Source organism: Drosophila subobscura, chromosome A, assembly GCF_008121235.1.
Source record: "Drosophila subobscura isolate 14011-0131.10 chromosome A, UCBerk_Dsub_1.0, whole genome shotgun sequence".
Lineage (NCBI taxonomy): Eukaryota > Metazoa > Arthropoda > Insecta > Diptera > Drosophilidae > Drosophila > Drosophila subobscura.
Window position 1 is genome coordinate 16,575,435 of NC_048530.1, and position 26,932 is coordinate 16,602,366.

Here is a 26,932-nt window from a genome sequence, read left to right on the forward strand (position 1 = left end):
TTCACCTTTCCTACTATGGTTATAACATGAGTCAGCAGCTACGTCGACAGCGACGCCAGCGCCGACGTCGGTGGCGTAATTCTGTCTAGTGTTACGAAATGCTTTTGTCTTTGGCGCGATTTTTAATTGACTCAGGCAGAGTGCTGCCAAACGCCTGCATGGTGATTGTGCTTGGTATTTTTCCAGTAGATTTTTGCGCGTTTCATTAAATGCGTGTGCTAGAGTGGTGTGAAAGAGCTGGGCACTTGTTATTTGAGCTTAGATATGCATTTTATTTAATTTGCAATGTGCAGATGCACATTATTTGTTATTAAAAATTGTTTATCCAAAAAACAGAGAGTGTGACCACATTTGCTGCACACTGGCACACATTGAAAAGTGCTGCAAAACGTGTACAGAAGATGTTGCAGGCAATTCAAATATTTTGTTTGTCTTTCAATTCGCATTTTCTTGTGTTTATGATCAATTTTAAAGATGTTGCCTGCGTTGGGGGTATTCACCCTTCGCGTGGGGGCTGCCCCAGCTGAGTTCGTGCGTGTGTTTATGTTCTGGCGCTCTCTGCGTGTGTGTGTGTGCATGCGTGTGCGAGCTGCTGATAACGCGATCAGACAACGCGCGGTGACGCCTAGATTCGGTTTCAATTTCTTTGTGAAAATCGTCGAACAGCGCAAGGAATGGCCAACAAGTCCGTGCCGGTGAAGAAAATACTCAGCCCACTCCAGCCAGCGATCACCAGCGACATGGTCAACAAGCTGCAGCAGACGCCGGAGCCCAAGGCGAAGGTGAATCGGACCCCCCATCGATAAACCGGACATAACCTTGACACTCAACCTTTTTGAATTTCAGATTTCGGGGACTCAAGATGGAAGCGTGGCTGCTACGTGGCGGTCCCCCCAGCTAATGATCGTGTTCGAGGACGGCGACCTGCATTCGGCACGGCAGCACCTGCTCGACTCGCTGCAGAACCCGTTCGCGGAGGGAGCCGTGGCCACGGTGCTGCTGCAGGAGAGTGTGCGGGATCAGTTTGTGGGCCTGGTGGCCCAGAACCTCAAGCGACTGGAGCCACAGGTGGCCAGCCATCCCAGCTATGTGCGCACCCTGGCCCAGATCGAGCAGCTCAAGGCCAAAGTGGTCAAAGCTGAGGGAGATGTCCCAGCCGATGCATCGCCCCTGCTGGTGTCCGACTTTTCGAGCAGCTATCTGGGACAGCCGGGGCCTACCGGCGCCATTACCCTGCACACCTTCCGCACTGCGCGCGAGGCCACGCAGGTGAATGTGAAGGAGTCTGTGCCCTATGCCCGGGTCAGCATCTGGAACGAGAAGCTAGCTTGTGCCTACGAAGTACTCGGTCAACTGGCCGTCGACACCATCACGATCAACTGCTTCAACCCGGATCTGAGCCCCATCCAACCGGCGTTCGAGGGCAACCGAAACGATGTTTGCCTGGTCAAGGGCTATCACTACGAGACGCTGACAGTGAATTCTAAGCGCAGGATCGTCGTCTTCCCAGTGGGCACCATATTCGCCAACTAATTTGGAGCTGCAGTTGGACTGGGAGCCGATTTCTATGCCACAAGGTGCTTGATCAAACATGCCATACATATGTACCACTCCTTTTGTAACTATTTTTTATACCAATAATTGTTCAATACACGCGTTGCATGAGCGAACCTTTGCGGAAAGTATCTGTGGTACGTCAGGTCAGGGATTCCTCGCATGCAACAGGCCATTCCTTGGGCATGCGCAGAATCAGTCTAAATCAAGTCAAAGCAGTGCATGCAGTACATAAGTACTGTATGTGTATGCACACTATATGTGTGTGTGTGTGTGTGTGTATGTACCACTAAACCATAATCGTTGTTGTCTGTATTGGTTGTCGTTAAAACAGAGCAGAGGGTTATTCTCTCTGTTTGGCTTATTCGGAAATTGCCCCTTTGTTTCGGCTATCTTTAATTAAATATTTCAATACAAATTGTATGTTCCAGTGCAAGCAAATACATCATATCTTCCCTTTGCATGTGTAAGTGAGTGTGCGCGCGCGAGTGAGTGAGTGGGAAGTACATAAACTGTAACTAAACAAAGATATTGTACTTTACAACAATATTCAAAGTGCGCCGTTTGCAACCTCTCTCTTTCTTGCCCTTTCTTACACCACCTCCGGGTGACGTAGCGCTGTTGCTGCTGCTCTACTTTCACACTGCCCGCGGAGTACGTACGCTCTCCCAAAAAGCAGTGCTGAGAGAGGGAGAGCGCGTCGAAGCGAATTAGAGAGAGAGTGGCATTAGAAGAGAGAGCGAAGCGACTGCTTCATGGGTTAGATGCGACTGCTTCGACTGTTCGCTCGACCATTGGTGGCCACTTTTGTTTGGGTTTTGCTTTGGCTGTCGCTGTTGCTGTTGCTGCCGCTCCAGCTGTTGACGAAGGTGTCTGTCTGCTCGCAGTGCTGTTGGCCTCCACTCCGCTCCGCTCCGCACCGCCTCTAATTCGATTCCCGTTCTTCCGCAAAAATAAAACAAAAGGCAAGAGAAAATGAGCTGGCAATTGCACAAGCCTCAAAACTAAGCAGTTGAAACATCAGCCATCACACCAACGGGACAGTAACAACCGCAAGAGAAGTGGAAGCAAGCAGTAGAAGCACTAGCAGCAGCCCGGAGAGAAGCAGAAACATCGAAGACAGCAATTTGCCACGACAATGCCGCCGCACAAGTGGACGGACGAGACGCGCGACGCCTCCTGCTACTACGCGGACGCGGATGATGCTGCCAACAGGCGGCACCCCTCCTCCTCCTCCCTCGACGACGACGACGACGATGATGATGCCGACGACGAGCAGGAGGCGTTTTGCGCTGGCGACAGGCCGCTCATTAGGGGCGGCGGCGGTGGCGTTGGCGGTGCGGCCGCAGCGGGGGGTAAGTAGATAAGGCCTGTTGCTAGATAAAATGCTCTAAACAATGTCCACACTCCCTCCCACCCGCACAGTCGAGGGCCGTGACAGCTGCGGCCTGAAGACACGCCACATTTTCGGCCTGATGGGATTCCTGGGCTTCGCCGTGGTCTATGCCATGCGGGTGAACCTGTCGGTGGCGATTGTGGCCATGGTCAACCAGACGGCGATTCCCCACAGCAACGGGTCTGTGGTGGACGATGACACGTGCCCCATGCCGGAGCCGGGGCGCAACGACAGCGGCCACCGGATGCCCGAGGGCGAGTTCGTCTGGGACGAGGCCACCCAGGGCCTGGTGCTGGGCAGCTTCTTCTACGGCTACGTGCTCACCCAAGTGCCGGGCGGACGCATGGCCGAGCTGATTGGCGGAAAACTGATCTACGGCTACGGTGTGCTGGTCACGGCCATCTTCACGCTCCTCACGCCGCTGGCGGCACGCTGGGACCTGCCGCTGCTCATCCTGGTGCGCATACTCGAGGGCATGGGCGAGGGCGTCACATATCCGGCCATGCACGCGATGCTGGCCCACTGGATACCCCCGTTGGAGCGCAACAAGTTCGCGGCAATTGTCTATGCCGGCTCGAACATCGGCACCGTGATCTCCATGCCCCTGGCCGGATGGCTCTGCTCGCTGGACTTTCTCGGCGGCTGGCCCTCGGCCTTCTACATCTTTGGCCTGCTGGGCATCCTGTGGTTCGTCTGCTGGATGTATCTGGTGTACGACAGGCCCAGCCTGCATCCGCGCATCTCCATCAAGGAGCGCGAGTACATCGAGAGGAGTCTTCGCACTCAGTCGCTGATCAGCCAGACTGCAGACGAGGAGGAAGATGAGGAGGAGGAGGCTGGCGACGGGGATGCTGGCGTTCGACTGCGACATGGAGACATGGATGAGAACATACCCTGGCGCTCGCTGCTCAGCTCGGTGCCGCTGTGGGCCATCCTGCTGACGCAGTGCGGCCAGGGCTGGGCCTTCTACACGCAGCTGACGGAGCTGCCCACCTACATGAGCAACATCCTGCACTTTGACATCCAGTCGAATGCCCTGCTCAACGCTGTGCCCTACCTGACCGCCTGGTTCGTGGGCATCGCCTGCTCCGCCCTGGCCGACTGGATGCTGGCCCGGCGCTACATCTCCCTGGTCAACTCCTACAAGCTGTGGAACACGGTGGCCTCCGTCGTGCCGTCGCTGGGCCTGATCGGCATCATCTACGTGGGCTGCGACTGGGTCTGGGTCACCTTCATGCTGGCGGGCGTCGGCTCCTTTGGCGGCGCCGTCTACGCCGGCAATCAGATGAATCACATTGCGCTGAGTCCACGCTACGCGGGCACCATGTACGGCATCACCAATTCGGCGGCCAACATCTGCGGCTTCCTCGCGCCCTATGTCATCGGGCTGATCATCAATCACCGCGAGACCCTCACCCAGTGGCACATTGTCTTCTGGCTGGCCGCCGCCCTCAATATTGGCGGCAACTTTATCTATCTAATCTTCGCCAGTGCCGAGGAGCAGAGCTGGTCGCGCGCCGCTCGTCCAGCTCGCAGCTCACGGGCCCCACTGCGCGCCTAGCGGCAATTCCGGCGCCAGGGAGAGCGCCACGTACCTAAAGAGAGCATCGCTATGCAGCTAGAGAATAAGCATGTGTGATAATTCCAATCCAGGCAGGACATGCGTATTGGAATATGCAATTATATCTACATACATATATATGTCTATATAGGAAAGTATTGTTGTAGCTTCCAAACCGAAAACTCTAGTGCTACCAGGGGGAGCCAGGGAGCCGCTCCTCCAACTGCTCCTTCTCGATGTTAACTGTTTTAACGATAATTGGTGTCTCCTTTTGTATGGCATATTGTTTTATAAATATGTAAATGTACGGACTGTAGACTAATGATTTATATACATACCAAAATGTACATTAAATGTAATCTTTAGAACGCAATTATACACATCCCATACACAGCGTAGAACTAACTTTGATCTGAGAATGTGTATGCCTAGTACCTAAGTCTGTGACGAATGGATATTGCTGTCAGAATAAAACTGCACAAACATATCGTAAACATTACTCATCGTTGCTGGTAGGCCTGCCCATTGATTGCTGAATTATTCATTCGGCAAGTGGAAAATTACAGCGTGGGGCTCTACGCAGCAGAATAATGTTTCGTGGCCTTCTGTAATCAATTCAAAAGTAGTTCCCGTATCAGTGAGACTCGCGTCAGGCAGCAGTGTGCACCGTTGTGCACACGACATGCATATGGTTTACCTTTTTGAATTAATCCCGAATGAAACGATGGATCCCTTGGCTTATGTTTTTCTGTGTCTTTATTCACGAATATAATATAATCCGTTTCTCGTCGGACGCTCTTCGGGTGTGTGTCGGGGTGTCGGGCTTGATGTGTGTGCGTGTGCGGCTTGTGGGCTCTCATAGAATGCCATCTATAATGCATAGACATGTTACTACTCATTACATTACATTACATTACATTACATAATAATTGCTATAACATAAAAAAAAAAAGTATTACAACAAGCGCACAGAACGGGAAAGAAAACGAAAACGGAATGGAGATACGATTGGGATGTTCCTTCCTACAGTATTGGTATTTGTGTACATATATATTATGCGATATAAATATATAAAAAAAAAAACCATCAACGTTCTCTGCTGTGTGTGTGTGTGTGTGTGTGTGTGTGTGTGTGTGTGTGTGTGCATCTACCAAACGCTGCACTTCTCCTCGGGATTCATGTTACAGCCCAGCGGGCAGCTGTAGGCGTGTGCAAAGTCGCGCGAATTCGAGAGCGGCCCCAGGACACGCACGAAGCCCGGCGAATGCACCGAGGAACGTATCTTGGTCAGCGCATCCTCCGGCCTCATGGAGCCGCACCATATCTGTGCATAGTTGAGAAAGAAGAGCTGATCGTGCGTCATATTGAGGCCGGGCAGCTGCAGCTCCCTGCCATGCAGCTTCTCCCATTTTTTGTAGGCCTGCAAAGCGCATTAGATGAGAGATGAGAGATCAGAGCGGGCAGATGGCAGATAGACAGAGAGGAAGGAGAGGAGGAGGACCTACCCTAAAGGCCTGCTTGAGGCCACCATTGTCGGCAATGTTCTCGCCCTGCGTCATCCGGCCGTCCATGAACATGTCCACCTCGTTGATCTTGTAGCGTGAATACTGATCGATGACGCACTGGGTGCGCTCGCGGAATGCCTCAATGGTGGCATTGTTCCACCACTGCATCATGTTGCCCTCCTTGTCGAACTGCCGCCCCTTGTCGTCGAAGCCGTGGGTGATCTCGTGTCCAATCACCACACCAATGCCACCATAATTCAGCGACTTGGGAAAGTGCTGGCTGTAGAACAAAGGCTGCAAAATGCCAGCAGGAAACACTGCAAGAAGAAAGGGAGAGATCTTAGGCGTGAAAGCGAAGAGAAGGAGCCAAAGCACCCACCTATATCGTTCTTGTTGGGATTGTAGAAAGCATTCACCACCGCCGGCTCTGTGGTCCACTTCTCTTTGTCCACCGGCTGGCGCAGCAGATGCAGCACCTTCTGCGACTCCCACTGCAAGATGCTCAGCACATTGTCAATGAAATTGTCAGGCACAACAGTCAGCTGAAGGAGCAACGGATGGGGATTATTCAATGAGGGATCCTCACTGCTGCGACTCGTGCACCACTCACATTCACATACTCCTGCTCCAGTTCGGTGGCATTGGTGAGCACCTCGGGATAGCCGATGCGCTCGTTCATGGAGTCGGCCTTCTCCTTGGCCACGGCCCGCGTCTCGTCATCCATCCAGTCGTTCTCGGCCAGCAGCTCGTTGAACGCCGCCCGAATGGTGTGTATCATCTCGAGGGCCACCTCCTTGCTCTCCTGGTTGAAGTTGTCGCGTATGAAGAGGGCGCCGACGGCCACGCCCAGCTTCTTGTTGGTCCACTCGACGCACTGGGACCAGCGCGTGCGCTCCGACTGTATGCCCATGAGGATCTTGCGGAACTCCACGCGCTCCCGCTGATACTCGTCGATCATGTGGGTCATCAGCGACATGACCAGGCGCCACAGCATGTAGTTGTGGATGACGCGGCGATCGGTGCGCCGCAATATCTTGCCCATGTCGGTGAGATAGCGCAGGCCGTAGGTGACCAGCGGCTCGTCCGCCTGCAGGGGAATGCCCGGGCCCAGGGCCGTCTGCAGGTACTCCTCCCACTTGACCTCCGGCACCAGCTGCTGCAGCTCCGGCAGCGTCATCTTGCGGTAAACGGCGCTCGTGTCATGCCGGTCCGCCTCGGCCAGCGAGACATTCACCAGCTGCGTCTCGAACAGCACCACCTGCTCCAGCTCGGCGGCGGCCGTGGCCGGATTGGCGCCCAGCAGCACCGACACCTGCGTCATGTAGCGATGATAGGCCTTGCGGTCGTTGGCGCTGCTCTCCTTCAGGTAGTAGTCCCGCGAGGGCAGCGCGTACTGCAGCTGGTCCATCTGCAGAATGTTCACCGAACTGTTCTTGTCGTCCGCCCCCACATACAGCTCGATCAGCACCGGCTCGCTGTAGTTGAGCCGCAGGTGGCCCATCAGCTTCTCCACCGACAGATCGGCCGGCGGCTGCCAGTTCCGCTCGATCACAGGCCAGCCGCCGAGAGCCTTCAGCACCTGCTTGACCCGCCCCGAGCCGATCTTTCGTATCTGAGCTGTGGAGGAAGTATTTGTAGCTGAGAGTTCGCTTCTTGTTTGCGGTTAAACTCACGTATGTCCATGCAGCTCTTGAAGAAGGTCTTGGCCTTGATGGTGGCCTGGTTGTCGCGCTCATCGATCGGCTCCTCGAGCACCCCGCGCAGGATCACCTGCTGCTGATCGGAGAGCACCTGTGGAGAGCGCAACCAGAAGCTTAAGCCACGATCCCCCAATGCCAAGCTCTACCCACCTCAAATGTGCTGATGGAGCTGCGATCTTCGGGTATGGGATGCACCTTGTTCCAGGTGCCGCAGGCATACTGGAAAAAGTCCTCGCAGGGATCGGCCGTCAAGTCCATGGCCGAGAGCAGGGAGGCCGCTGGTTAGATGGTAAATCAACATGTCAGACAGCCCCTCGACTCTTTGGTATCTTGGGAAACGCTTCAGCTGCGGCCATTAATTGCGGCCCATAATTCACCTTGATCTCATTCACCTGCCATCCGACCCGCCCGACCGCTGATAGCAAGCCGCACCTTTTGCCGAAAACTTGCCCAACAAATCATGCGCCAAAAAGTTTTATGATAAGCGATAAGACACACACCCACACCCACACACACCCACACACACACACCCACACACACACACACACCTTTCCTTTCTATCCACAAATTGCATTGCGGCTGCTGCGGTGCAAAGTTTCCCCTTGGCAGACGCAAAAGTTTCCCCAGAACTTGGTTTGCTCTTGGGTTTTGTGGCAGACCTTGAGTGGGTTGCACTTAGAAAGTGGAAAGTAACATTGGGAGCTGCTTAATCAGAGCCAATGTTGGACACATCCCTGGACATGCATGTCGAATAATTGTTGCTAAATCGTGGCCCATCTGTTGGCATTCCCACTGTCGCGGACCGTCCTCTGGCTGCCCCAAAAAGTAGGCTAACGCAAGTGGAATCGTCAACGGCCCAGAAACCGTAACGCTAATTGGACACGGCTACGGGTATGGGTGCCATTCCACTCCGTTGTCTTCCGCTGATTGCACCCTTTGGTAATTGTCTTTGAATGAATATGCCAGTTCGGGGGAGTCGCTTCGAGGAGGTGTTTGAATATAAATTGAACGTTTATGTCCAGGGTTTCAGGACTAAACCAACTTAATGGCAAATAAATAAATGATGGGAAAGTAAATGGCAAACATTCCATGATTGTGCAAATCCCTGGCACCCTTTTCACTGTCATTCAGCCGTCGTGCCCCTTGCACTTGCGACTACTGCATGGCCATGTCCAATAATAACCCGAGCGGCATACCTGTTCTCACGCATTCCTGAGTCATGCAAATGTTGTCCTGCCCCTCGAGGGCCTTGCCCGGGCCCCATCTGGCGTTGCCTGCAATTAAATAGAAAAGATTTCCTATAGCATTCCGAAGCTGGCAAGAAGTGGACTCCGAATCGTGGCGAGTGCCGGTGCCGGGCGACTGATTCGAAAACCACTCAAGTAAATTGAATTTGAATTTTTCATTATGACGAAAAAGCGAAGGGAAACGGCAAGCAGTGAACCATCTTTGCTTTGCCACGTAGCGGGCTTTATTAAATTAAAATAACATCCACAACAATAACCGCTGGCATCGACTCCAGCTGGGACACATGTTGCATGTCGAGGCTGTCAATATACAAAGTGACATCTAGGCAAGCAGGCTAGAGGATGGAGGATGGGGGACAGAGGGCTGGCTGGCTGGCTGGCAGCATTAGTTATTAATTAAAACGATTCCCCCGATCCAAGCGAATGGACAGCTAATAACATTTGCCACAGCGCTAATAGATTTAAGTGGCTTGTGGCACGTTTGAGACCCGAGACCCGATACCATAATTCGAGGTGAATGCCCCACGGACATTCCAAAATGGAACCTGAACACCCTTTAAGCTGCTGGACACCCCAACAACTTCCATTCAAGATTTGGTCTAATAATTTCACCTTTTTCCTGTTTCCTCTTTGCTTCCACCCATTAAATGCGGAGTTCACTTTAAAACTTCCCAAGAAATTACTGCTTGAATCAATGGAGCAGACCGGAGTGGGGAATATTTATGCTGCTGGAGCGTAAAGGGGTATGGGGGATATCATAGTCAAGGACAGGGGCCTACCACAAGATGGGGGATGATGCTGATGATGATGTTCGATATTTATAGAGAGAGAGAGAGAGAGAGAGAGAGAGAGAGAGAGAGAGAGAGAGAGAGAGAGAGAGAGAGAGAGAGATATTTTTACGTGGGCTATAACGGTAAACGGTAAACGGCGGCGACGCATCATGCATATGCCGGAGAGCTGTTGGAAATAGGCTTTGATGGTGAACCCTCATCCGCCCATCGCTGTCGATGAATGAATTTTAGGCGCAAAACATTAAGAAACACGTTTTTATAACGGTCACACGCGGCGCACACATGAAAAATGCCGTTGGAGTAAATGTACATACTGTGTGTGTGTGTGTGTGTGTGTGCGTGCACATTCAATTAAGCTAACGGTAAAAGCGAAGAAGAGAGACACAAAGAAGAAGCACCAGCAGCAGCAGCAGAAGGAGCAATGGGACGCGATCGATTGGAACGACCGCTCAAAAATTCATAGAAATTCTCCGGCCAGGCCAGGTCCAAGGGCCAAGCCGATTGATTGGTTTTCGCCTTTTTATCTCATTTTGCAAAATAAAAACGAATGTTGTACACAACCCATCCACCGCTTCATGCAGAGCACTGGACAGAGCCGAATAGCTCCTGAATATTTCAGTTGCTTTGAATTCGCATTACACGGACATACATACATACATACATACATAGGTGTGTACATATTTAGTGAATGCCTTATGTTCATGAATGCAGAAGGGAACACGGCTGCCCCTGCCTTGGCCACTCACTCCGCCCACAGACCGACGACCACAACAGGCCATGGGACAACAGAAGAAGTCAGCGCCTGAGATGAGCAGCGGCCGCACAGTGGTGCAGGCGGGTGGTAAACCAGGCGAAACATACGGCTTGCCGACGGCCGCTGCCCGATCCCACTGTTATCCATAGATGGAGAGAGAACAAATAACGGAACACAAAATGGCACCAACGCAAGCAGTGCTCCATGCCCTTTTCTCTGGTGCTAGTGAGGCGCTCCTGTTCCCGTTTGTTGTTTGACATATTCTGTAATTGAATTTCAAACAGAGCGAATGGGATGGATAGACAACGAGAGAGAGAGTGTGAGGAGAGAGCGGGCAGCAGCAGCAGCAGCAGCATTTAGTGACAAGAGAGGGCCTGCTGCCAAGACGGAGATTACAAAAATCTTGTTATACACATACCCTTTCAGAGGGTCATATGAATATTGATTAGTGCTTTGCCACACACACACTTAACCTTTACTCTTGCTGCACAATCTATAAATATTTAATCACTTTTGTATGCATCTTTGTTCAAAAACAAAAACAACACTTGGAAGTGTATCAAAAGCATCGACCACGAATTTGGTTTGCATTTCTTTCAGCCTGTTGCTTGTCCATTTCCCCCCTCCCCGCTCAGGGAAATTGAAATTTCTACTCGGTTTATGGATGGATGAGCAATGGGATGGAATGATGGGAAGAGGGGAGCAAGGGCAGGCGCCAAATTCACTTACCACAACAGTAAATGGACCTTGTCGGGGTGGGACGAGCGCGGGACAGATGAGAGATGGAGGATGGAAGATGGAAGACAGGGCACAGGATGCCTGTTGATTGGCTGCTGACCCAGTTCACAGCTAGCACTGGGCAACAGTAACGGTAACGGTAACGGTAACGGGAAATGAGCTTCACATTCACGCCCAACAGACACTCACCTGACACAGACTCGGCGGCGTCCAGGGAGCGGGGGGGATACAGCTGGCAGCGCTGATGGACTCCGGCAAAGTAGATGGCCAGAGCACCGATGGCTGCTCCCAGAACGGTAAAGGCGATGGCCAGGATCAGGAGGCGGCGCCGCTGCTGTGACTCCTTCAGCAGCCAATCGCTGGTGCGGCTCGAGACGGTGGCCGGGGGTATGCTGGCACCTGAGATGGGATTCCGCTGCAGGGCGCTGCCAATGCCCACGCCGCCGCTTCCATCCGGACTAAGGAAAACTACCGTTGGCAGCTTGTTCTGCTGCTGCTGCTGCTGCTGCAGCTGGTGTTGCTGCTGCTGCTGCTGCTGCTGCTGCTGCTGCTGCTGCAGCTGGTGTTGCTGCTGTGCCTGGCCGAGCAGAGGGGACACCACGGTGGCATTTAGCTCGTCCATAGCATTCGCCTGCAGGTAGCCATTGTTCAGGGGCTTCTCCGGGCTGGCCAACGATGCGGCGACTGCTGGGGGCATCGATGTGGCCGATACGGATACGGACGCGGATACGGGACCAGTTGCTGAAGAGGTTGCGGTGGCGGGAACATTAGCGGGCGCTGCGCCGCCGCTCGGCGTGGCCAACATATCGCTCGGCGGCGACACTGCCAACTATTGCCCGGCGCTGGCGTCGCTCCCAGCTCCTTATCTGGGGCGGGACGGGACGGTAATTTATGGCTTTGTGCCTGCGGTGTCTCGCACGGTTCTCGAGTGGTAATCTCCGATGATGTTGATGGAAAGCTGTCGAACGCTGGACGCTTGGTTGTTCCACGCACGGTTCACAACGGCAGCGACGCTGACTGTGACTGCGACATCAGCGTCGACGGCACTAAATGAGGGAGAGTGTGTGTGTGTGTGTGAGAGAGAGAGAAAGACATGGAGAATGATGAGATATGATGGGTATTAAAACCGTGATGGACACATGTCCATTTGTTACTGCGGTACAGTGCAGATCATCCCACACTGATGCACTGCTTGCACTTATTCCCAAGCAGTTGTTCTTACTTGATCTAACAGGCAAATTTGACCTTGCCCAGAACTACTATAGCTCGATTTTTGGCAGTGCGTTTTGGTTCAGTTACGTTACGGCTAGGCTGGCTCCACTGTACCATCGGAAAACGTAAGCCGATAGCCACCACCGGCAGCCGGCGGCAAAGGCCAGACCAGACCAGACCGGCCCCAACCAGATCATCAACTACTCATACAATCGGACGGACCGTCGATCGTCAGTCAGTCACGTGTCGAGTTTCCACTGTATGAAAGTCGGTATGTCTGTGTTGCGCAATAACATTACCAAGCGCACAGCATCAAAGGGGTGAAGCAGACTGCAAGAACTGTACACTGCTTGTAAATGCGATTCTCACTTTACTGCTTTCTCTGATTGCACTCTGAACTGCCTGAAGATAATGTCCATGACCATTTCTGCACTCATCTGTTGTAACACCTCTGCCATGCCTTAAAATTGTTTTCTTTTGTAACTAAACTTCACTCTGTCCGCCGCCTTTGCGCTGCGTTCTTATTCAATTGCACTGACAGCGCTTCTCTCTTATTCAACTGCAGTTCCTTTGGACCAATCTTACTCAACTGCACTGCTTGGTTTCCTCTCTTGCTCAACTGCACTGCCTTGGCTTCGCTCTCAATCAACGGCACTTCAGCTCAGCTCAACTCAGCACTGCATGCTCCTTGCGATATTTTTGGCCAACAAATTGCTTGCTCTCCACGGGGTTTTCAATTGCATTTCCTGTGTTCCACCTTATTGCCACTGCTTATTCTGTACTCCTTCTTCTACCCACCACACAGCCACCTCCTTTGCCCATACAATTGCGCTGCGCTGGCGTTGTTTGTCTCTGCTCCCCTGATGCTGCTGTTCTGTTGTTGCTGCTTTTGTGAGTGTGACGATCAGGGCCAACGTGTTTCGAGTGTTGCCGCGCAAACGCAGCCGGCGACTTGACAGAACATGAGAGAGGTAGAGAGAGAGAGGGGGGCTTGGGGCTACACAGCCAAACAGTTTGCTGGATTTTGTATAAATTTAATCGAAGATTAATGCGCGGCGAAATTGGCAAAACTCGAAACTAGTTAACCCAGCCTGAGACTAAGGCTGAGGCCTGAGCCGGAGGCAGCGCAGCAGCAGAGTAGCTGGCGCAGCATGTGGGCTTCTGGCCCAGAGGAGGAAGCCCCCACAAACCGATTCTCGAATCTCGAATCGAATCGAATCGAATCTCGTGATGGTCATGAATATTTTGGGCGCCACGTGAAATGCGAATTGCTGCCGCTGCTGCCACCGATCGTGGATGCTGCTGCTACTGCGCCAATGAAAACGAAACGGCAGAAAGCAAAAGAGAGAGGAGAGTGTGCGGCGGAGAAGAGCGCAAAGAACAGCACGAAACTCGAAACCCAACTAAAAAACTAAATGAAATGCGACATTGTAGAACAACAAATTGGATTGCCTTTGTTCTAAACTAACTCATTAAATTGTTTATGTTATTTTTTTGTTGTGCTATACGCTGATGTTTTTTTCTGTTTTGTATTTTTCATTACTTTTCTAATCGTTGTGGCTTTACGGTTACGTTTACCGTTGTTTGATATTGTTGTTACGTTATGCTGCTGCTGCTGCTGCTGCGTGTTGCCGTTACCGGGGGACGTCCGTTCAGTTTCACCGTTGTTTCTATTCTTTATGGCTTTCACTCTCCTTCTCCTTCTCTTCTCTGTTTTCGGCTCCCTTCTGTTCCGTTCGGTTTAGTTCCGTTCCATTCCGTTTTTACTTTTATTTTTGAACTAATATTTAGCGCTCTCTATGCGGCGGCTCTGTGGCCAGTGTGCGTGTCCGTGTCCGTGTGCGGTGCGTGTCTGGTGTCGGTGGTTCTTGTTCGCGCCAAACCGCGCGGGGCAAAAACTCGAGGCGAACTGAACGTTCTGAGCGCGTGTCCTTAGCTTTTAAGCACCAGCGCTAGCGCCAGCGTCAACGGCAGCGCGTTGTCAGCAACAGCAACAGCAGCTACAGCGGCGACACCGGGTGAATGGAACTGAACTGAACTGACACCCAAAAAGGTGTATATTAAATTGCTGTTTATATGGCTTACTCCGTAGCTTGGTTGGGGGTCGGGGTCAGGCAGGAGCTGGCACCTCTCGCCAGCTGGCATTTAGAGGGGATGTGCGAAACGGGTGATTCTTTGCCATTTGTAAATATTAAAATAAATAACTATTTAAACTTTTTAATTGGGCTGGAGATTATCAGCAGATAAAGCTTTTTTAAGTGACAAATAATTGGTACTCAAATTAGTGCTGGTAAGTGTTTATGGAACCCAATGGAAATTTCAATACCATCAGAAGGGTATCAAGCAGTCTAGCCTTCCATGTTGTCTGCTGCTGCTGCTGCTATTGCGTTGCGGCACTGCTGCTGTCAAAGAAAGTGCAGGCGACGACACCGTAACACACACAGACACACACACACACACCTCACACAGAGATAGGTGGCAGCGCCGTTACGCTGCTGACTGACTGGGGACCGCAGTTGCTGCCGGACCGCAGGTTTTTGGACAGCGTTGCGCTCATCTGGCACGTTCCACACACACAGACACACAAGACGCGTTAATAGCAGCCAGCATGACGCTGGCCATGGTCGAGCCTGCCAGCCGCCATTGCTCCCAGATGGTTGTTGGTTGCGTCTGTGGGTCCGTTCGGGTCTGGGGCTAAACCCATTGGGCCATTGGCATGGTCATTATCAGTATCAGTGCGTGATCATCGTGTCATTGTCAATATGTTCTTGGTGCCGCAAATACCAAAAAATTAATTACCGCTCTCCGTGCGTTGGCCGATAAGTTACGGGGGCCCCGTTCAGCGTGGTGGCCAGAGATTAGGCTTTCCCCAGCCCCTCTTCCTTTGTTACTGCTTGTGACACTTGCTTCGGCTGCTGCCACTCATCGGGGGCCACTCGATGCCGCAGGGGTAATCGTTGAAATTACGTTGCCATTGATTTCATTTCGCTGATTGATTGCCCACTCGAGCAGCGCACCCAAACACACACACGGAATTCCAACTCAAAGCGATCCTCGAGCACCCAACCTCACCCATCCTTGAATCCACTAAATTTGATTGCTTTTCAAGTCCTGCCTGCCGATGCAGCATTCACCATTCAAAATTCGCGCCTAAAGCTTTGCCCTTTTGGCGCCCAACAGGTGGCGTGCTTTTGAGAGCCACGCGGTGCCCGCGGCTGCCTGTTCCCTGTGTTCCGTGTGTTCTTTGGCTGGGGCCAATAAAGAAGATTAACATCGTATGAGCACCATTGCGTGCAGCTGTGCAACAAATCAACCCGGACAACGACTTTATTACGGTTACCTTCAGCTCCAGATTTTTTGGCGCAAAATGCTCGGTCGACACGTGCGTGTGGCTTTGTGTGGCGTTGACATTGGCCGACACCGGCTCCATATGGCAGCAAGAAACGCGCTAACGTAGCCAGCCCAAAACTGTGGCGGGACATGAACAAAACAAAAGACGAACCGAAACCGAAACCGAAGTGGGAGGGGTACAAACTGCGTATAAACGTGGCTCCCGGTACGAGCGTGAAATTTCCTCTCGGATTCTCGGCTAAATGCGCGTTGAGTGCTAATTCGGCTGCGCGACTGAGCATATTCCTGTTCGTACACAAAGCGAAGCGCGAAGTTGTTCCGTTTAATCAGAAGGCACGGAGCGGTGCGTAAATTGGCGATAATATTAATGGTGTTTGCTTCTGAAAACAATAATTATGTATGTGTCTATCTATCGGTGAAATTATTTGAATTTGAATTGCACGCCGCGCGCTTTATGTATATCGGCCCTGATATTTAAGTATTTTTCGGTATTTAGACCAAATGCAGCCCTGGTTTTTTCCCTCTCTTTGTGTTTCTATTTTTATCTCAAAGCTTCTAGAACGCTCTCGTTTCTCTCATTGCATAGAACGATGGTACAATTTGTGGAAAGCCCTCATCAACGGAGGCGATTCGAATCTAAATACATGGATTTCAATGTTTTCTTTCTCCTTTGAACAGTGCTGGCAAATGCGAGCACCCATGCCTTTTTGCATTGGCATACTTCTGGCGATCTGGCAGCCTTTTTTATTCTGTGCAGTACTGCCACCATCACGCACTTGCCGATTCCCTTTTGCGTGTTTACTTTACGCAGCCTCCCTTTTAATCCCATGTTCATCTGCTACTCTGCTCTGTGTCTGTCGATTCGTGTGTTTAGTTTCTTCGCGTGCGTGTGCAAGTCGCAGTTTTAATGTTTTGATTTGTTTCGTTTTTGTTCTACCAACCTTTTTGGTTTTACTTCTGACAAGTTTTTCCGCTATCCGGAAAAATGCTAAAACCATTCCCAATTATGTTGCTGCCACTTCTGCTGGCCACTGTACTAGTACTGTCAGTATTAGCCGATCCCGATACCCAGGCTGCGGCTGCCTGCAGCAGCCTCCCGCGGGCCGACATAGAGCGGCATTTGTCCACCAAGACGCCCTACAGGGCCATAGCCAACTTAGACGAGACGCCACCGCAGTACGCGGGTGTGTATTGTGTTATTGAGCCGCCGCTCCAACAGCTGATTTGACATGTTTCATCTGTTCTCCTCAAGCAAGGCTGCCACCCCACTCGAATTTGGTCGGTCATTCGTCATGGCAGCCGCAATCCCAGCAAGAAGGTCATATTGCGCGCCCAGCAGCGGCTCGTGGAGTTGCAGCAGCGGCTGCTCAGCCAGCCTCGTGCTAATCTCTGCCCTGACGAAATGCAGCAGCTGCGTGACTGGAGCTGGGGGCACCTGAACGCTGCCGAGGATGAGAAGCTGCTTGTGGCCGAGGGTGAGGATGAGCTGATCGAGCTGGCAGAACGGATGCAGCTGCGCTTCCCCTCGCTATTGCCGGACATCTACGACCCCGCCTGGTACTACCTGAAGTACACGGCAACCCAGAGGACGCTCAAGAGCGCCCAGAGTTTTGCGACCGGTCTGTTTGGTCGTCATCGCATACACGCGGTGCGCTATCCCCCACCTGTGTATCGAGATCCCGTGCTTAGGGTGAGTACAGTAGTTTAATTTTTAAAATTAAATTTAAATGGATCGCGCGCTCGGCGAGATATTTTGCTTGAGTCAGTCTGGCAGCGCTGCATAGCAAGAAAAGCAACGAAACGAAACTCAAAGAGGAAAAGAAAGTGTGACATGCAGTGCGCTTGTGTGCGTGTGTTTCTATGCCTGTGTTGGTATAATTCTAGACCCCGTAAATGCGTATTTCGTTGTCGTCGTTATAGTTTTGCTGCTAGCTTAATTTAATTTGAGAGCATTCCCATAAAACGAACCAAATCTTGTGGCAAATTAATTGATACATTGGATGAAATTATAGTTTTAGCGCTGAGAATCCTAAATAGCTAGTAATATTAAATAGAATATCAATTCGAGGCAAATAATTTAAGATTTTCGGTATATTTACGGTATGTTTTGAATATGAAAAGGTATATTGCGGGACATTTTGGAGGGTCTGGCGGTATATTTTATCGATAAATCCGCGACCATACTGAGCTGTAGCGATAAAATACAAAAAAAAAAAACACGAACGTGAACGCATAATTAAAAGAAACATTTGTAGGGCACCGCGCCGTATTGAAACCAAAAGATTTTGATAGAACCTCACATCGGGGGGTTTCGGGTGAATTGTAAAACGTAAAAACGTGAGGCGACGACGATACGAATCTTGGTCCGTCGCCGTCGGGAAGGCAGGCGACTGCGTGCCTGTGTGTGTGTGCATGTGTACAATTATATGTAACTGTGTGTATGCGTGTGCGTATGTTTGTGTGTACGAGAGTGCGAAAAGTGTTTGGTTATGTGCAGCAGTCATTACCGCAGTAGCTGAGAAAAACGGATTCTGTCGCAGAAACTGCAATCGGAGACGTAATCGCCCTCGCGTCACGGGGATGTCCCGTGCCTAGCAAGGCCTACCCAGCACAGCCCGTCAGTCGCCACAACAACACCCCACACACCACACTGTGTGTGACTCGTGTGCGTGTGCGTGAGTGTGTGTGCGCGTGTGTGTGGATCCGAAATTGAAGCATGCTCGAGTCGCGCTACAGCGCAATGCCCAGTGCAGCCTCCTCCAACTCAGACGCCGCCACCGCCGCCGCCGCCGCCACCAGCACCACTACCGTGGGCGGCGGTAACGGTGGCGGTGAACCGCTGCTGTTCCCCAACAACCGCACGAACAGCAACAACAGCAACAATAGCAACAACAGCAGCAGCAGCAGCAACGGTAGCGCCATCGACATTGGCAGCCTAATGATCGGCCAGGATGGCCCCTCCAAGACAATCGCCTCCTCGAACAGGCCGCCACATGAGCGCGAATGGGAGCGGGAATGGGAGCGGGAATGGGAGCGGGCGTGGGAGCGCGAATGGGAGCGTGTTCGTGGCGATCGCGATGGTGACTGGCGCAGCCAGTTCGCCGGCGGCCCCTCGCTGCTCGTGCAACTCTTTCACTTCGATGTGGTGCCCAATGGCTTCCACTTCGGGCACAGCGAGCACGACGACTCGCGCATCTCGTTCTCGTTCACCGCCAAGCGGCATCTGGAGCTCATCGAGGGCCTGAAGTACGAGCGCCAGGCCTGGCGCATACGGGAGCGCATGAAGACGGCCAGCGTCGCGCTGGTGCTCTGCCTGAACATTGGCGTTGATCCGCCGGACGTGGTGAAGATACAGCCCTGCTCCCGCCTCGAGTGCTGGATCGATCCCAGCTCCGTGTCGCCGCCCAAGGCCATGGAGCTGATCGGCAGCAATCTCCAGATGCAGTACGAACGCTGGCAGCCACGCGCCCGCTACAAGAAGTGCCATGACCCCACCGTCGACGATGTCAAGAAGCTCTGCACCTCGCTGCGTCGCAATGCCAAGGGGGAGCGCATCCTCTTCCACTACAACGGCCACGGCGTGCCCAAGCCGACGGCCAATGGCGAGATTTGGGTCTTCAACAAGACCTTCACCCAGTACATACCGCTGAGCATCTTCGAGCTCATCACCTGGATGTCGGCGCCCTCGATCTACGTCTACGACTGCTCCAACGCGGGCATCATCATCAACTCGTTCCAGCCGTACGCCGAGCAGCACGAGCACGAGCTCGAGAAGGCGCTGGCCATAGCCCAGCAGCGTGGCTTGGCCCATCTACAGCCGGGCTCTGGCTCTGGCTCGGCAGCGGCCGCCGCCGCCGCCGCCGCTGCTGCTGCCGCCAATGTGCAGCTGCCGACGCAGCTGGTGAGCTACAAGAACTGCATCCATTTGGCAGCGTGTGCGGCCAACGAGATACTCCCCATGAATGCCCAGCTGCCGGCGGATCTCTTCACCAGCTGCCTGACCACGCCCATCAACATTGCCCTCAAGTGGTACGCGATGCAGGAGAAGTTGGGCATGGTGCCGCGCATCCAAAGCGAATTGATTGACAAGATACCAGGTAAGATCTCCCTCTCTGTCTCTCTCTGTGACTCTCCGCCGACTGACACTCTCCTCTTTGCTTCGCTTTGCTTTGCTTTTGGCAGGCAAAGTCAACGATCGACGCACCATGATGGGCGAACTGAATTGGATCTTCACGGCCATCACGGACACGATAGCCTGGAATACGCTGCCGCGCGAGCTGTTCCAGCGCCTGTTTCGCCAGGATCTGCTGGTGGCCAGCCTCTTTCGGAACTTTCTGCTTGCGGAGCGCATACTGCGGAGCCACGACTGCACGCCCGTCTCGCTGCCAGCGCTGCCGCCCTGCTACCGCCATCCGATGTGGAAGGCGTGGGACCTGGTGGTGGATCTGGCGCTGCAGCAGCTGCCGGAGATACTCGACCACAGCGCACCGTATCGCCAGCTGCCGTTCTTCGAGCACCAGCTGACCGCCTTTCAGGTGTGGCTCGACTCGGAGTCGGAGTCGCGCACACCGCCCGAGCAGCTGCCGATTGTGCTGCAGGTGCTGCTCTCCCAGGTGCATCGACTGCGCGCCCTGGAGCTGCTCGCACGCTTCCTCGATCTCGGACCCTGGGCCGTCAATCTGGCCCTGGGCGTCGGCATTTTTCCGTACGTGCTGAAGCTGCTGCAGAGCTCGACGCGCGAGCTGCGGCCGGTGCTGGTGTTCATTTGGGCCAAGATATTGGCCGTGGATCCCAGCTGCCAGGTGGATCTGGTCAAGGAGTACAAGTACTTTCTGTCCGTGCTGCAGGATGGCAGCGTCTCCAAGGAGCACCGCAGCCTCTCCGCCTTCGTGCTCGCCTCCATCGTGCACAACTTCCTGCTCGGCCAGACGAACGCGCTGCAGGGACCGCTGCTCTCCATATGCCTGGAGCAGCTGAACGATCACAGCTGGCTGCTGCGCCAGTGGCTGGCCATCTGCCTGGGCATGCTCTGGCAGAACTTCGAGAAGGCCCGCTGGTCAGGGGCCCGCGACCTGGCCCACGAGAAGCTCTACGTCCTGCTGCGTGACTCGATACCGGAGGTGCGTGCCGCTGCCGTCTTTGCGCTGGGCACCTTCATCAGCTCCGTGACGGATCGCAGCGAGCAGCAGGCGAACAACATTGACCGGATCATTGCCATCACGCTGCTGGAGACTGTCGGCGAGGACATGTCGCCGCTGGTGCGCCTCGAGCTGGTCGCCGCCGTGCAGTGGATGGTGCTGCTCTTCGAGTCGCAGTTCGTGGCCGTCTACCTGGCCGAGCATATGCGCAGCAGCCACGCCGCCTCCACCTTTGTGATGCTGCAGGGCGGCAACGCCCTGCCCGCGGGCGCCCACGGCCTCGCCTCGTCCACCCACAGCCTGGAGCGGCATGTGACGATGCGTCGCGGCGTCAGCTCCAGTTCCATCTCGAATATGGGCACGGGAACGGGCGCGGGCGCGGGCCAGGGCCAGGGCCAACCAGGAGCAGCAGCAGGCGCCGCCGGAGGCAGCAGTCGGAGCGGCAAGAGCAGCGGCGAGCGCTCGGGCTCCGTGGGAGGCGTCGGAGTGGGAGTGGGAGCGGCAGCTGGCGGCGTGGCCGGAGGCACCAACAGCATACCCTTCCAGTCGATCTTCACCAAGCTGTGGCTCGGCATCTGCCAGCTGGCCCAGGATCCGTTCCCCCAGGTGGCGGCCACCGCACTGAAGATTGTCCACCACGTGCGCGACACCGCCCTGTGTCCGATTATGGCCGCCAAGGAGGCCACCATGGCCACGGCCTCGGAGAAGTGCAACAGCCTGAGCGTCAGTCTGCCGCCCAGCCCCAACACGCGCGTCACCTACCTGGGTGGTGCCGTGGGCGCCGGCCAGTCGCCGCCTGTGGGCTGCAACACGAGCGGCGGGAATGCCAGCGCCAGCGGCGGCACCACAACTGCGGGCGCCAGCCACTGGGCACAGAAGCTGCGGCTGTCGGGCAGTGCCAGTGGTGGAGGAGGAGCCGCTGCAGGTGCCGCAGCGGGGGATCCGCAGATGATATTGCAGCGCAAGCTGCGGACAAGCTCGATCAACGATGAGACTGACAGCGGACCGGCCTATGTGCGTGGCGGCGGCGGCGGAGGAGGAGGAGCTGCCGCCGGTGGACTAGGACTGGGACTGGGACCGGCACTGGGAGCAGAGGCAGCCGGTGGCAGCCACTCGGCACGGAGCAGCGGCAGCGAGAGCAATCATTACCACGAGCCGGGCAGCAAGGGTCACGGCAGCCACGGACAGGCGCTGCAGCCGATTGTCCAGACCGAGTTCATACCGTGGGCCATCTCGTACTTCACGCGACCGGGCAAGCATCGCTACAGCTCGGCGGAGGGCAGTGCGGAGGGGGAGCAGCGCTATCCCGTCGATCGCAACTCCCAGGAGCTGCGCACGCGTCGCTATCGCTACCAGCGCAACGAGCTGATCCGCCGACAGGCGCGACGCCCACAGCAGCCACAAAGCGAACAGAGCGGCAGCCTGGGCCCGGCACGGCGGCCACAGCATGGCCAGAGCTCCGATCAGTTTGGGTACGACGTCTGCAGCTGGAGCCGGAAGACGCAGTTCACGCCGTCGATTGTCAAGCTGCTGCCGTACGAGTCCCAGATAGCCGTCGCCTACCGCGAGAAGGTGCTCGTCTACGATTTTGTGTGGAACTCGGTGCGCACCTATGCGGCGGAGGCGTTGGCAGGCCACGGCACAGCCACCGGCACCGGCACCGGCACGGGCACGGGCGCCAGTTGCGGCGGCAGCGGCTCTGGCTCAACCTCGGGCTCCTCGTCGTCGCTGAACGGCAGCACGCCACGCAAGCACTCGACGGGGCTGTCCGGACTGATGGCCGTGCCCACGTTCGCGCGTGTCAGCAGCATTGAGTTCCTGAACGCCCAGGACCAGGCCCTCACGCTGGTGGCCCACGACGATGGTGTCGTCAGGGTGTGGCAGCCACCGCCGCTGGGCGAGGAGGCAGCGGCTGGATCGGGCCAGCAGCAACAGCAGCCCAAGTCTCGCCTCATTACCGCCTGGACAGCGCTGGCGCCGGTGAGTGGCGCCAGCCAGCTGACGGGTGCCGTTGCCAGCACTGCCGCAGGATCGAGCACGAGGCAGCGCAGCAGCATGGCGGGCAGCGGCGGGAGCGGCGGCAAGAGTGGCGCAGATCAAGCGGGCAGCGCGGGACTGAGCAGCAGCTTGGGGAGCTCCAGCATTATCACGGCGTGGCAGCAGTACAGCCAGCGGCTGGTGGTGGGCGGCGGTGGCTGCCGCTTCCTGCGCATCTGGGACGTGGAGCGGGAGCTGCGACTGAGCGACATTCAGCTGCGCCGCAACGAGACGACGGTCCGCGTGCTCAGCCCCTACTTGCCCAACCAGAGCTGCGAGCTGATACTCGCGGGCTGCGAGGACGGCAGCGTCCAGCTGATCGACATGCGCTGCGCCACACGCTATGCCCCCGTCTGCGTGTACAAGCCGCGACGCCACGATGCGCCCATCCTGCACGCGTACATGCGACCCAATGAGCCGCTCCTGGTGGCCGGCTGCGAGAACGGAACGGTCAGCGTGGTGGATGTGCGAAATGGCGGCGCCAGATTCCCCATTGGCACCGGGGACCGGGTGCTGTACCAGTGGGATGCCGGCAGCGACATCACAGCCATTTCCAGCCACCAAATCGAGGGCACTGTGGCGTGCGGCAATGCCACCAAGATCTGCATCTACTCGCTGAAGGGTGATCTGCAGAAGGTGCTGCGCACCAACGAGGGATTCATTGGGCCCAAGATCGGGCATCCCACCTGTCTATCCTTCCACGCGTACAAGGCGCAGCTGGCAGTGGGATTTGTGGACAACATGGTCGCGATCTACAGTCCCACGCCAGGTATTCAATAATCTATAAATAAATACGAATCATTCCCCGCTTTGTGGTCTGTGCGCTGGGACAGGGACAGGGACGGGAACGGGAACGGGGACTGGGTGATCTTACCCACTGCAACCATTATGCGTTGAGATCTAATTCCACGTTCCATTGCCTCTCCTTGCAGTTCTATAAACTCTGCGATAGATGGAGAACTGACGTCGATAAGAATCCCGAAACTTTTATTAATGCACGCCGGTTCAGCGATGAGCCGGAGATGCAGTCAGCAGTGGAGCAGGTGCGGAGCAGCACACAGTTGCCGGACCTCCGGCCCGACGACGTGGAGCTCATGTACATGGTGTGCGCCTTCGAGACGGCCTGGCAGCGGCGGCGGCAACGCGCCTCCGTCTGGTGCAGCTTCTTCGATGTGGCCAGCCTGAGGGCTCTGGAGTTTGCCAAGGATCTGGAGTACTACTGGAACGATGGCTATGGCTATGAGCTGACCCACCGCATTGCCTGTCCGGCAATAGCAGATATGTTTGCAGCCATCGAGTGAGTCCCAACGCCACTCCCCATTTGTGTGCATTTCATTACAAAAGTATTTGTTCCTCCAACAGTCCAGACGAGTACCCGCCACAGGGCCAGGCCATGCCGCGTGCCAATGCCACGTTCTACTTCACCCACTCGGGCACACTGCTGAAGCTGCTGGCCCATCTGGGTCTGGCCAGGGACCAGGAGGCACTCACCCACAAGCATTTCGGCAGCGAGCGTCTCTGGCGCACCAGCGAAATCGATGCCTTTGCGACCAACTTGGCTTTTCTGCGCTACGAGTGAGTTGTCCTGCTCCTTCGCCTCTATCGAATTTAGTCTCTAATTTTGCGCCATTTCCCTACGACAGATGCGAGCAGGAGCCGCCTCGCGTCTTGGTGCTGCATCAGGAGCGTGTAGTCCGGCTGCCTGGCTGCCCACAGAACGAGGATCTTTGCCCGCTTGCCACGCTGCGCCGCCTGTATGCGCACAGCGTGGAGAGCTGCGACTTTGAGGCCCTCTGCCAGGCCAACGACGTTTAACGAGGAGCTGCCTGTCTGCCTGCCACCTGCCACCTGCCTAACTGCTGCTCCGCTGCTCGTCTGCTCCAGTGCAGAACTTTGTGAAGGGATTCGTCGGAATGTTTAGAATTACTAGAAAAAAAAAAACCGGAAATTGAATGGATAATTGCGGAGTGCGAATGGAAATGGAATAGATGCGAAATGGAACGGAAACCCCAATTGTAGGGTTTAGTTTGTAAGAGCGAGCTGAGATCACAGAGTGTCGGAGTTCGGTCGGAGATCTGTGTGTTTTTGTATGCCTTATAGTCAGTGGATGGGACTAAATTACGTTTAGTCTCATTCAAACCGAGCGAGAGTGATAGAGATAGACATAGAGAGAGAGCAGGAGTGAGAGCAGGATGGAGAGTGCAAGTGCAAGTGCAAGAGCAAGAGCAAGGGATTCAGAATAAACTTTTAGACTATCCCAAAATACTTTACCATCTACCTACCTACCTACCTATATATATACATGCTATACATATGTATATCTATCGATCTATAACTACTGTCTGTCCTCACACCCCCCCGCAGACTGCCCTAAGAATTTGGCATTTCTCTTTTTTCTCTTTTTTTTTTTTTGAACAATTTTCTTCTTTAATTTACTTATTTTGTTGTTATTGTTATGCACAGAAGATCCTTCTTTTCCCTTTTGTAAATATGTAGCTTAAGTCTAGTAACCATAAAACACACACACACAACATAAATACGTACGTGCATAAATACATAAACAAATATATAATTAGTTATAGTTTATAGCAGATGATGCAGCAAGGAGCGAGTGAGTCCTTGGGCCCCGCAGAAAACTCATGCAAAACAGGAAAGAAACAAAAATAGAAGGAACCAACTGTTGTTGTGCGCTAAACCTGTGTTATATGTAGGAAATGTGAAGAAAAATACACGCGGTACATGCGGCCGAAAATGTCAAAAAATAAGCATTGTTGCCCCCCGCCCGGACAAACAGTTGGCAGCGTCGCAAAGGAGAGGCTCTAAGGTCTGCTCCAGCCGTTTCCTCCCCTCTGTACATAGCACTTACAACTCCAATCACTTTTGTCGTAATTATGTTTGTCCTAAAACCCACAAAAGCAGTACAACAAAAATACAACTAACACAATTCTAGTTTAAAGCTTAACGCGCTTGGACGTTTAATTTTTGTTTTTTTTTTTTCAATTTGTTTAAGCTAAAAATACACAGAAAAAAAAGGAAATAATACAAACATGAGCAAAGAAAATGCACAGCGCGAGGGCGGAGCGAAAATCAATGAGTGGGTTGGGGCGGGAGCACTGAGGAACGGTGAATCGGTGCGAGAGGGATGTCAGTTGTTGCCTCTTGTATTTTGCATCCCCCCGGTACTGGCGTAGTAGCTACCCCGCCCATGGGTGTATCCTAATCGCGAGAATATTAGTTCTACTATAATTCTATTTGAATGAAGAAATGCTTTGTGAGGGGAATGTGCAAGTAGCAGAGGCTGTTCTGTATAGACTATAGACCCCACAGCATTCTTACGAGCTTGTCTTTGTGGTTGTTGCCGTATTTATTTGTCAACTTCCCGTATTTGCATAGCGTGTGCTCTGACTAGTGTTTGCGGATAGCTTATTTGTGTTCTCAGTCGACAAAAGGGCAATATTGCATTCCTATTTGCCAGCGGACCACAGGCCAGCCCTTCACTTCTGGAACTACTTATAAATTAATGGAAATTCTATTTGAACTATTTTTACCCAGTCTGTGTCTGTCTGCAAAATGCACGTTGGGGAAAGGCTCTTACAGATTCTTCACTTCATGTTTTCTCTTTGATTTGCTGAATTTTGAAAGAGTGCTAACGGGTACACCCCATGCAATCCGCACCCCCCTGTTTATCTAGCTAAGTTTATTTGCCAGGAACACCTCGAGGGTCAGTTCCGAAGATGCTCCACAAGCGACCCCCAACGGCTCCAAAGCGCAACCAAGGAACTTTTGCCCGAGGCGGAAGCGGGCGGAGATGCAAGCCAAAGCTTTCGCTCAACAGGTTTCAACCCTTACCGCACCGAGCAAGAGCTTTCTGCTGAAAGCTGCTGCTCTGAGGAGGACGTCAGCTGAGAGCAAGCGAGCGAAGAAAAACGAAAAAGCGAACGGATGGAC

At 53.9% G+C, this 26,932-nt stretch overlaps 3 protein-coding genes across 7 annotated transcripts; 2 read left to right on the forward strand and 1 right to left on the reverse strand.

The window, feature by feature from the left end:
- The first annotated feature begins 559 nt into the window (after positions 1–559).
- On the forward strand, positions 560–1,682 carry LOC117903671. The gene is made up of 2 exons (XM_034816001.1): positions 560–782; positions 847–1,682. The coding sequence occupies exons 1-2, from the start codon at positions 675–677 to the stop codon at positions 1,531–1,533; spliced, it is 795 nt and encodes a 264-aa protein (XP_034671892.1). The 5' UTR covers positions 560–674; the 3' UTR covers positions 1,534–1,682.
- A 649-nt stretch (positions 1,683–2,331) lies between these two features.
- On the forward strand, positions 2,332–26,003 carry LOC117903668 (putative inorganic phosphate cotransporter). 3 transcript variants are annotated; one of them, XM_034815996.1, is made up of 5 exons: positions 16,640–16,993; positions 17,066–17,499; positions 23,917–24,281; positions 24,347–24,559; positions 24,628–26,003. In XM_034815996.1, exons 1-5 carry the CDS (start codon positions 16,795–16,797, stop codon positions 24,797–24,799), a joined length of 1,383 nt encoding a protein of 460 aa, XP_034671887.1. In that variant the 5' UTR covers positions 16,640–16,794; the 3' UTR covers positions 24,800–26,003. The 3 variants fall into 3 exon arrangements, with proteins under 3 accessions (XP_034671886.1, XP_034671885.1, XP_034671887.1); XM_034815994.1 differs by lacking the exons at positions 16,640–16,993; positions 17,066–17,499; positions 24,347–24,559; positions 24,628–26,003 and adding exons at positions 2,334–2,893; positions 18,625–19,906; positions 19,992–23,753 and having other exon boundaries at positions 23,917–24,058; XM_034815995.1 differs by lacking the exons at positions 16,640–16,993; positions 17,066–17,499; positions 23,917–24,281; positions 24,347–24,559; positions 24,628–26,003 and adding exons at positions 2,332–2,909; positions 2,980–5,010.
- Positions 5,628–14,552, reverse strand: LOC117903670 (neprilysin-1). 3 transcript variants are annotated; one of them, XM_034816000.1, is made up of 10 exons: positions 14,002–14,552; positions 11,824–12,292; positions 11,436–11,793; positions 8,913–8,990; positions 7,867–7,994; positions 7,690–7,807; positions 6,627–7,633; positions 6,396–6,558; positions 6,017–6,333; positions 5,628–5,931 (listed from the first exon to the last, which is right to left on the reverse strand). In XM_034816000.1, exons 2-10 carry the CDS (start codon positions 12,049–12,051, stop codon positions 5,659–5,661), a joined length of 2,670 nt encoding a protein of 889 aa, XP_034671891.1. In that variant the 5' UTR covers positions 12,052–12,292; positions 14,002–14,552; the 3' UTR covers positions 5,628–5,658. The 3 variants fall into 3 exon arrangements, with proteins under 3 accessions (XP_034671891.1, XP_034671889.1, XP_034671888.1); XM_034815998.1 differs by having other exon boundaries at positions 11,436–12,292; positions 14,037–14,552; XM_034815997.1 differs by having other exon boundaries at positions 11,436–12,292.
- Positions 26,004–26,932: the final 929 nt, after the last annotated feature.